General features: G+C 36.2%; 1 protein-coding gene across 1 annotated transcript; it reads right to left on the bottom strand.

The window, feature by feature from the left end:
- Nucleotides 1-4,001: 4,001 nt before the first annotated feature.
- Nucleotides 4,002-7,284, bottom strand: LOC131148708 (zinc finger protein MAGPIE). Its single transcript, XM_058098598.1, has 4 exons — nt 6,904-7,284; nt 6,678-6,820; nt 6,155-6,551; nt 4,002-5,357 (listed from the first exon to the last, which is right to left on the bottom strand). The coding sequence occupies exons 2-4, from the start codon at nt 6,787-6,789 to the stop codon at nt 4,451-4,453; spliced, it is 1,416 nt and encodes a 471-aa protein (XP_057954581.1). The 5' UTR covers nt 6,790-6,820; nt 6,904-7,284; the 3' UTR covers nt 4,002-4,450.
- Nucleotides 7,285-10,690: the final 3,406 nt, after the last annotated feature.

The raw sequence follows: 10,690 nt of genomic DNA, 5'->3' as shown, positions 1-10,690 counted from the left end.
AATGAGAAGTTAATTGAATTACTAGAAAGCATGCTTGTATTGAAAGCCTATTGTATAGCGGATGTAATGATATAATTTGCATGCTAGTTGTGGATATTAGGTTGTGGCTTACACGCATGTACATTGAATGAGACATGATGTGTGGTGATCGGCATAAATGTTTAATTTAGTCAAAAAGTTTTTAAAACCCAATTCAGCCCCCCTCTTGGGATCACACCAATTCCAACAAAGGATTCCACTAGTAAAAGTGTTATGGCGTAGTCATGCAGTTAAGGAAGCTTCCTGAGAATTGGAAGAACAGATGCACCAGAGTTACCCACACTTGTATAGTGGGACTCGAGGTTGAAGGTATGTATTTTGATTTGTATAGTGTACGTAATATAGGATAGGAAGTGTTTTGATTTTTTTTACGAATAATTTTGGGAGAATTTTATTTGGGTTGTTATAATCTCCCAGAACCCTCCTTTGTAACCATAGTATTCCTCAACCACAAGTGAGGGTAATTAATAAAATGGCGGTGTTTCTCCTTAAGCATGGAAATGTGATAGATGGAAAATTTCTAGGATGAAATTTTATAAGGAGAGAAGAATATAGAGACCCACGAAAATATAATAATAAAAATAATTGAAAAAGGAAGAAATTCGGTTTGGTGAAGACCAAACCATAGACGGTTTGGTGAGGGGCACAAAAAACCGTTGATGGTTTTCTTTTTACCGCGGGCTGGTAACAGATAAAACTATAAAAAGGGGCGGGTTAAAGCCCAAATCGTCGACAGTTTTGTGAGAGGTACAAAAAACCATTGACGATTTTATCTGTAGTGAGAGTTTTAAGAAAGTCCCACAAGCTCATTTCTTTTAACAAAACAAAATTTTCTCTTTCTCTCTCTTGGAACCCTACGACTCTCTCTCCTTTCTCTCTTCGATTTCGGCTTCATTTTAGTTCGAATCAACAATCAGGAACCACCATGAGGTTCTAGAAAGGATTTTCACTACAACTTAGGCGGAGCAGATTTTCAATTTGGGTTTTTGGGATACCGCTCCAAAACTGAGGTAAGGGTGTTGAATATTAGTTTTAATTGATAAATTGGAGTATTTGGGGCCTAGAGAATATTAAATGATAATATTCTGGAGGTCGAGTTAATTGATCTGGGGTTAATGCAATTTCAGGCTTTTAAGCTGTAAACACCGAGGAGCGTAAGATTTAGGGTGTTAATGAACCTCTCAGTAAGCCAGGTAAGGGGAATAAATTATAATAGTATTTTATGAAATTACTGGTTGAATGAATATGTGAAAAGGAAAATATGATATTTTTACCTTTGAATATTATGATATGAATATTTGATGATATTGTGTGGCATATGAGTAAATTGAAATGTGATGTTTTGTGATATGAAATATGATTATAGAAATGTTTTCTATAATGAATGGGGAAATATGAGAATATGTTATGTATTATTAAGAAATGTGGAAATATCTAGAATGAGATATAAATATATACTATTAGGAGAATGAAATGGGTATTGAAAAGAAGAGAAAGAAACAGAAAATTATGTGAATAGTGAAATGTGATATATACTATTGTGATGAGATATGAATACTGAAATGTGAGTATGAAAATGTGAATTGCAATGTAAATGCTGCAATGTGAATGTTAATTGAAATATGATTACTGGAAATGTGAATATTGCAATGTGAATACTGCAATGAAAATGTTGAAATGTGAATACTGAAATGCGAATATGAGAATGTGAATATTGCAACGTGAATACTGCAATGTGAATGTGAAATGTGAATACTGGAATGGTGAATGTAGAAATGTGGAAAATTATAATGTGAATATTGCAATTATGAATACTGGAATGTGAATGATGAAATATGGAAATGAGAACCCTGATGAATGATTGTTGATATTGAGCACGGTACCGTTGCTAGTGGTGATTATGTGCAACCACATGGACTTGTGGAGCGTGTGGCATGATTGTTGAATGAGTTAGTGAGAAGGGTGGTTTTGCCCCCTGGGACTAGGGTTTATGGCAGACCATTCTTACTACAGATGAGTTATGGATTGTTTATTTTGATCTAACTGAGTAGGCCAACCGCGGTTAGATCAAGCCTTCGGGCCACACAACCTTGAACATGGTGGGAAACTTGGTGTGAAGAATATCCTCAAGGAAGTCATGAGTCACAGACGTAGATGTACTAGTTACCAAGGACACTTATATGCTAGATGATGAAATAAAATTGAAAGTGAAAAGAAAGAGTGTGAGTTTAATAACATAAATAAATAGAGCAAAGTAAAACTCTCCACTTAAGGGCTTACTGAGTAAGGTGAGTGCCCTGATAAGTATCAATTGTAGTCGAACCCATGTTAATCGGGTAAAGTTACAAACGATATCAGAACAGAGGAGAGCTACATATATGGACGTATAATCTCCCCTATCCTCGGGAACTTTTGCTGATAAACATGGGTTGCATGTGAATGAGATTGAAAAAGGGAATTAAAACTTTTAAAAGCTTGTGTTGTATATCTATATGATTATAAATACGAAATTGGTATATTTTTCTGAGAAGGTATTATCACTGAAATGAATATATGTTATGATATAATGAAACTCATACTGCCGCACACTGTAAATAATGTATTCCATCTTATTGAAATGTGTCTCACCCATATATTTAAATATTTCAGGGAACCATAACAGACCAGGAGATAGAGCTCCGAGATGAAGGGGAGCTAATACCCTGATTAGATAGGGTGAGTGTTTTGAGTTAGGGATGGATGATTCCCCTAGGATTTTTTATTGATTTTTGGGAATGTGTTAGATATGTATATGTGTATGGATGTTTAGTACTCTGGTTATTTGTATTCTGGATGGTATGTATTTATGGACTTCCGCTGTCAGGTGTGTAATTATATGATGGACCAATTACCCGACATCCCACTTCGGGTCGGATTATATTTAAATGGTATCAAGGTTTTGATGTGGCCGATGTTGATAAATATTTATTATTTATTGAAAAAAAATGGTATGAAAATTGTGACGTAACAAATGCAACAACATGACTATAGACAACAACTGTGCCATTTTTTGACAACATTTGTCTGACATTGCCAATTTTATTATTTTTTTATTAGTAGTGCAACTATCATGCATGTTGTAGAGGTAGGTTTGCGGTCAATTTGGGAATGTGCAACTCTCATGTGGCTGAGCTAAAGGCTACTATTGAAGGCTTGAATCAAAATTAGGGTTTAGAAGGATTCAAATGGAATCCAAACTGGCCCTCCAATGTATGTAATGTCATAAATGACAAGTCCTTTATTCTACTTGGTGAAGTGATGCAAGGACCTCCTATGTTGAGATCAAGTGGTTCAATTATTTGATCTTACACATTCAGAAAATAAGTTTTGATTATTTTAGAAATTAATGAAGGGTTAAATTTCAATCTTGGTCAACACTTCTTTTGTTGGTCACTACCTTGTTATTTAAGCTTTTTTACTTTTAAAATATTACAATATGACATTAGTATCCACCACACCCCTTCAATGTTTTGTTTATTTGTCATTGTCACTATATATGCTTCCCAGATCGTTGTTCTATTAAATAATAATATGATGTAAATATTTTAATTAAGCTTTCAAATTAACTAAGTTAAATTGGTTTAATAATCTTTATTTATATATGTCCTCCCTTATAATTCAACATGTAAAAATTTTGAATAATAGGGATTTGCACGAATTTCTGGATTTAAACAATGAAGATTAAGCCATACAATAGCTCAAAAACCATGTTAAACACTCCTACAATGCTAGATTGAGGCACAATAATTTTTTTAATATATTTTGCATGTGTGCATGCGCACGCGTGTGTATATGTATCGTGTTGTTTATACGTATGTAGATATATGTATGTGTATGTTATCCTACCACATAAGTACCCATATTCTGCAAAAGGCATGCAATCAACATTAACATAAGACTATTAATTTAAGCAGTAGGCTATGTAAGCTAATAAAATAATTTTTTATAAAATCAAGCTTTTTGCCACTGAAATTAATTGTCTTTTGAGTCCAGTTTGAAAAATAATGCAAGCACAGTAGAGATGAACGATGCGCAATAATGGAGTTCAAAAGGTGCATTTGCTTTGCCCCCACTACTCCTACCCCTTTATCAAAAATAAAGACTCCATTCGTAAAGGGAAAAGCTCTCAGGGTTCAAGAGAATATGCATGGATCTCACTCTTCAGCTGAAATAGTTCTCTTAAGCCCAACTTTTTGCTCTCATCAACCACTCAAAGCCACCTTTTCCCCCTTACAAAGTTTCCCAATACTAAAATCAATCTCCTCCCTCCCTCTCTCTCTCTCTCTCTCTCTCTCTCATCCACTTCCACTTTATTTTCAAAGTTTGCTTCCCATTGTGAAAGTACTATGCAGTGCAAGAAATACCCATAAGACTAAATCCATCCATTGATTGATGATGGATGGCAGATTGTCCTTGAACCAACGCCTAAGAAATCTCTGGTTTGCCCCACTCCACTCTCTTCACTCTGTGTCTTTTGGCGTTTCGCAGGGCACATCTGCAAATGGTTCAAGGTGGAAAGATCATTTGTCGAGTTTTCGACATCACTTCTAATGCTGCTACAGTGATCCATTGGGTTTGAACCATACATTAATCCATAAAACTTGTTTCCATCCTGGACATAGTTCATGTTATTGCACTTGATGCCAAAACTTCCAAGAAAGGATGGGTCACTTGAAGCTGCACCTATCTCTGCAGCTTTCTGCAGCAAAGCTGTTGCCGAGATATTAGCGGAATGTGTTTGATGGGACTGATGGTGAGTGCTGTACAAGGAAGGAACACTCACAAGCTGATCTTCAGTGCCATTTTCCTTAACGTTGTTGCTTAATGGAAGTGAAGTGCTGCTTGTTAGTTCCTCAGCATTATTTGAAGATAGCTTACTTCCAAAATCCCAGTTTAGCTGATAATTAGGCGGCAGGGGATTTGAACACATGATGAGGGGATCTGTAAACATCACTCCTGAACTCACAGACACGAGTTGGTGAATTTCTTGGAGATTATTGCTGCCCATTGATTCATGACCCAGCAGTGGTTCTTCTCCCATCTGCAAAGAAAATCCTGGTCGTTTGGATTGTTCTATTGTTTCATCAGTAATGCTTGAGATTGGATTGAAAATAGGCAAGTCTTGAGCCATGTTAGGCCCCAGTGAGGACCCGATCATGAAATGATGATTGATATTTTTGACAGAAGTTGCATTGTTTATGTAATTTGCTGCATTGATTCTTGCCGTTTCTTCTGCCAAGGCTTCGCAGAAGGCCCTGTGAGTGATGAAGCTGTCTCTCCTGGTTGCAGAGAAGTTGAAAACACTAGTTCAGTTCAAATTAAGACTCAGAATGAAGAGAAAAATGAATTAAAGCAGATGCAAAGAGAACTTTTAAAAAAGTAGAATATATGGATGATATGATAAGATCGTAATTGAAAAAAAAAAAAGATGAGAGAACTTTAATTTGGGTCCATTGACATGGATTTTCCAATTACGGTGATCCACAGTCAAACCCAGTTAATTAATCAGGGAAAACAACAAACAGTGTCCTATATATTAACCCAAAGACATTGACAAACATGCTAGATGCAGGAAAGTAAATGATTATAATGTAATTAATATATATATATATATATATATATATATATGTGCGTGCGTGTGTGTGTGTGTGTGTGTGTGTGGAGAAAATCACCCTTCAAAAACAGTATATATGGAGGAATTTAAATCAACAACATTTGTCTTTCTAGGAATCCGTTTGTCTTCACTATGACTCTATGACCCCCTCTTCTGCCAAAAGCCAGAGAGAGAGAGAGAGCGAAAGATGTCTGTCACACCAGATATCTCAACCACTAAATTAGAAATCCACTTTGGTCCTCACATTTTTTTCTTCGCTGGGTGTTTAAGCAGTACTTAGCATACAGAAAGCTATATGGTTTTCAACTACAATCTGCCACCACAAACACCACCACCATCATGCTTCATTTGCCACCCTTAATTTTCTTCTTTGGGGAGCTAATTTTTCGTTAATTAAAATAAAATCTCGTCTTCTCCATCACTGAACAAATGAAGTAGCAGAAATGAAGTAGGAGCAATTACCTTGAAAATATAGTCCCACAGTCACATTTGTACTCCCTAGTGCCACAAGTTTTGGAGTGTGCTTTCCAGTCTGACTGCACAGCGTAGCGTTTTGAGCATTTCTCGCACTTCCACTTCTTCTCCCCGTGCTTCCGGCAGAAATGCTTCTTTATGCCGGTCAGGTCTCCGAGAGCCCTCGATGGGTGATTGTGAACACAGGTCTTTTCAGGGCACACGTAAACGCGCTTCCTCGGCTCCTTGCTGCTCCTCTGCTTGAGCTTCCATGGAAGGTTATGTCCTCGCCGATGCAGTTGGAGATTTTGATCCCTTTGGAAACCCTTCCCACATATCTCACACAAGAATCTGTTGGTAGCCATGAGAGTCTTCGGTGACAAGGCTATGACTTCAGCGTCAGGATCTGTGTAATTTAATAAACATGACAAGTATCTGCGGTGAATATACCCATGATCATAAAGTTATGGCAGAAAGAAGGAAAGCAATAATAAAGCTATGTTAGAGCTTGGGAGAAGAGAAGCTAGTGTGCCTGGGGTTCCCGGAAGGTTTCTTTTCTTCTTTGTGATGGGTGGATTGGATCCACCTACTGGGTTTTGGATGAAACCATTTGAGATTGCTGCTTCTTCCATCTTTTCAAACATATTGTGCTTAATTTGCGTCGATTAAGTCGATCTACATAAGACGGGACATCAAGGAGAGTACTACAACCAGAATAAAATCAAACGGAAACCAAAGAAACTATATAGAATGATTACCTCTTATTGTGATATTCCAGTCTTAGTTAATTATAGAAGATGATCATGAATACAGCATAAAGGATTGGATCTCTCTCTCTCCTCCTCTCTCTCTCTCTCTCTCTCTCTCTCTCTCTCTCTCTCTCTCTCTCTAACACACACGAAGGGGAGTTTTTAGATGTGGAATAATTAAGAGGAAAACATAACCAAAGAGAGTGAGTAACCTTGTGGCCTTTCTCTGATCGCAGACATACGCACACTTATGATGCTGTAGTACTCTTTAACCTCCTTTTGGTGTGAATAGAATACTAATAGTTTTGGGGGGCGGTGAAAAGTTAAAGTTGCAGAGAGGAAGGGGGGAAGCTAAGAAAGCCCCCCATGGGGGGTTTTGGCCTTTGGGGTAGGAGGGTTCGCGTTGAAGAGGAGGTAGGCTAGACCCAATGGTGCAAGATGACACATGATCAGGTCGGCATAAAGCTAGCCTTCACGCCTTTACTATTTGGAATGATTATCCCATAATTTATTATCTGCAACATCCCCACCCAAGTTCGTGAGGAAGCTTTTTTTATCCTCCATGACGTCGACATGTTTCATACGCTGCTGCGCGGAACAGAACTGCATCACTTTGGTTTCACCATTAGTAGATGAGTGAAGCAAAGGCAGTGCAGTTTGGCATTAGATTTTGTGTTAAATGCTTATCCAATCAAAAATAACCAACTTTGAATTCTAGCTCTCCGTTGAAACAAAACCAAAATAAAATTCAATGCTAATTGTTAAGTTTTCGTATTACATCACTAATACAAAGCGTTAAATGCTTATCCTATCAAAATAACAATAATGATAATTTCTTAGTGAAAATTATATGAAGTCCACTGAATTTAATTTGTGAATAATTTGATCCTTCATATAAAAATTGATGTATTGTAATTAAATTGGAATTGTATATATTTCATCATTCATTCATATAATATGCAACTCCCTGTGACTCACCCTATTGTGTGTTATATATGTATAAGACTCGTGAATATGAAATGGTTAGTCATCGAGTTCAATCAATTCCATTTGTACAATGAGAGCTCCACATAACTGTACCGAAATTAATAAGCAAACACAGCAAACCTTTTCCACATGTCTTCAATCCATTCTACCCAATCTTAGAAGCTAGGAACCCCATATCAATAGGTGCGGCATTAGAATTGAGTTCATTCTCAAATCTCCATGCTCCTTGCCTTCAATTCAATCAAAGTACTAGAACTTCCTGGCCCCCACCTTCTCCACAAGCCTCTTAAGGATACAACTCAATTACAATAAATGCCAATGAAACCCAACCTATGTCAACACTTGTTAATGGGATATGGATTAATTATCATATCTCCTAGATATCTTTAAAAGCTACCTTGTTAACATTAGCTTCACCATGTTCCACAGAATGATCTCGCAAAAAATTGATGCATCACATGAACATACTTGGTCGCAAAAAATTGATGCATCACATGAACATACTTGATCCTCGATCTGATGAAAAATTTATAATTCTAAGTCAAGTTAATGACTCTTCGGTAACCACAAAATACAATAGTACGTTACTACTATATAGCCATATTGTCAATTAACACTTTTAGTCGCAAAGCTTCATTTGTTGCTTCTGTAATTTCTATGTACTCTATCTATATAATGGATAGTAGTGGATCGATAATACAACATTAGACTGAAACTTAGTCTTCCAAGTAATGGCAATCCTTTCATAAGCAAAGCATTTCCTATTAGAATTGACCTCTTATCAAACCCCAAACAAAATTAAAGCAAACATATTTGCTGACAACTCCGCCATAAGTTGAGTAGCATAATTGATCATGTATTATAAGCAATTCTTTTGTCAAAGGCATAGTAGATCCATTTCATAGCTTGGTAATTATGTTTTTACTTGAATAAATCATGTATCATCTAGAGACAACAATAGTTAAATGGATAACAATTGAACAAGTGTAAATTATGGGATACATAATAATCCAAATATTAAAAACATATAGAACATGGGCCATCAAGATGTGCTCCTCCTCAACAGTCTATTGCGATAATGATGTTGACAATTTGAAGTGCACTGCAAGTGGATTGCATCTTTCACTTTTTTGCTTGTCAAAGGCTAAAATGCATTGAATGCGTGCTATATTTTTTTTACATATCGAAGAGTCCATGAATTATCTCTTAATTTCAGTGTTCTACTTCTAGAGAAACTTTAGCTTTCTCACTTTTTGTGTTCCCTGTAAATCTCCATAACCAAAATCTTCGTATCAGCTCCTATCCTTTGCTTCAAACTCACCACCTAACTGAAATTACACACAAGCTCCTGAAATTATCAACATGCCATTAATTTTTAAAAAAAAAAAATGTGAAACCACAATATGAGATTCTACGAAGATACATGCAAGCATCTTGGTCACTCTTAACAAAATTGATACCAATCATGAAACTATCCATGTGTTTTTACCAATATTTGGAGATTGTTTCGAGTCATACAATGATTTCCTCAACAAGAAATTTGTTATTCTTAAGCCATGTAGATAGTACTCACAATCTATTGTACAAGAATGCACAACTTTTCACATCAAAATTTTTTAGCTCCTAATCGGATTATATCACCTTCTATTGACTTTTTGAGTCTGATCCCTGTTTTAATATTGATAAAATACCAGTATCTTATGTGTGCATTTAGTGTGTGTATAGGTTTTCACTTCAGCACGAACATAAGAAACCAAAAAATGGAAGCCAGTAGGGACATAAAGCTCACACACTTCTAGAGAATTCCATGGAAAATGAAGAGCAAAAGAAGAAGACATTTTGATTTTAGATGTATTTCATTTAATTTTTATATTTTTGATCTGTAATAATGCATGCATCTCATGATATATTTGAAAGCTCAGAATGACCTTAGGCTGACCATAGGGGACCCAACACTTGCACCAAAAACCTTTTTCTAAAAAGTCTAAAATCATATAAATTTTTTTGGAATAACTTTAGGGTCAAATTAGGGCTTAAACTTAGGAAGTTACTGAGCTCGGTCGACCAACCAATTTTAGTATTAATCAACTCAGTCGATCGAACCTTGGAAAAGTCAACATTTGACGTAGCTCGATCCACTGACCAATTTTGAACTCACCTTCCACAGTCTACCAAACCTTGGATTTGACCTTTTTCACCATACTCGGTCGATCGGCCATCCAGTTCAAAATGCCCCTGGTTGGCCGAACTGCATAGAACAACTGACCATCCTTGAGCCTTGGTCAACCAAACCCACAAAGGGTTCCAAGTTGTCCTACGATGGTCGACCGTTCGGCTTCTCTGGTCAACCAAGTTTCAATTGAAAACTTAAAATTTACACAGGATGGTCGACCAACCCTTGACCTTGGTCAACCGAACCTCTCGAGTTCCAGCTTTTTTTAAATGTTAAAAACACGATTAAAATTAATTAAACTTTTCTAATAATACCGAACGAGTCCCCAACGGTCATATTTTCCTGAAAATCTATAAATACCCCTTCATAACCTTAGATCAATAACTTTGATTAATTCAAATTTCTCTTTAATCCTTTGTTAATCAAAGTTTCCCCAAACAAATTTTTATTGCTAAAGTTACTCTTTTTGAGCAAAATCTTTTAAACAAATCTCTTCAACTCTCTTCCATTCTTTTATTTCAAAAATTCTTTTGAAGAGAGTACATTTATTTTTGGGCATTCATATCGTTAATCCATAACTTTTACTTTCACATAACTTTTATCTTGAAAATTATTTTTGAGAGTATTGCTTAAGTT

The sequence above is a fragment of the Malania oleifera genome, chromosome 2, assembly GCF_029873635.1.
Source record: "Malania oleifera isolate guangnan ecotype guangnan chromosome 2, ASM2987363v1, whole genome shotgun sequence".
Lineage (NCBI taxonomy): Eukaryota > Viridiplantae > Streptophyta > Magnoliopsida > Santalales > Ximeniaceae > Malania > Malania oleifera.
The sequence above is the reverse complement of the archived record's forward strand: the minus strand, read 5'-3'. Positions and strand labels throughout refer to the sequence as shown.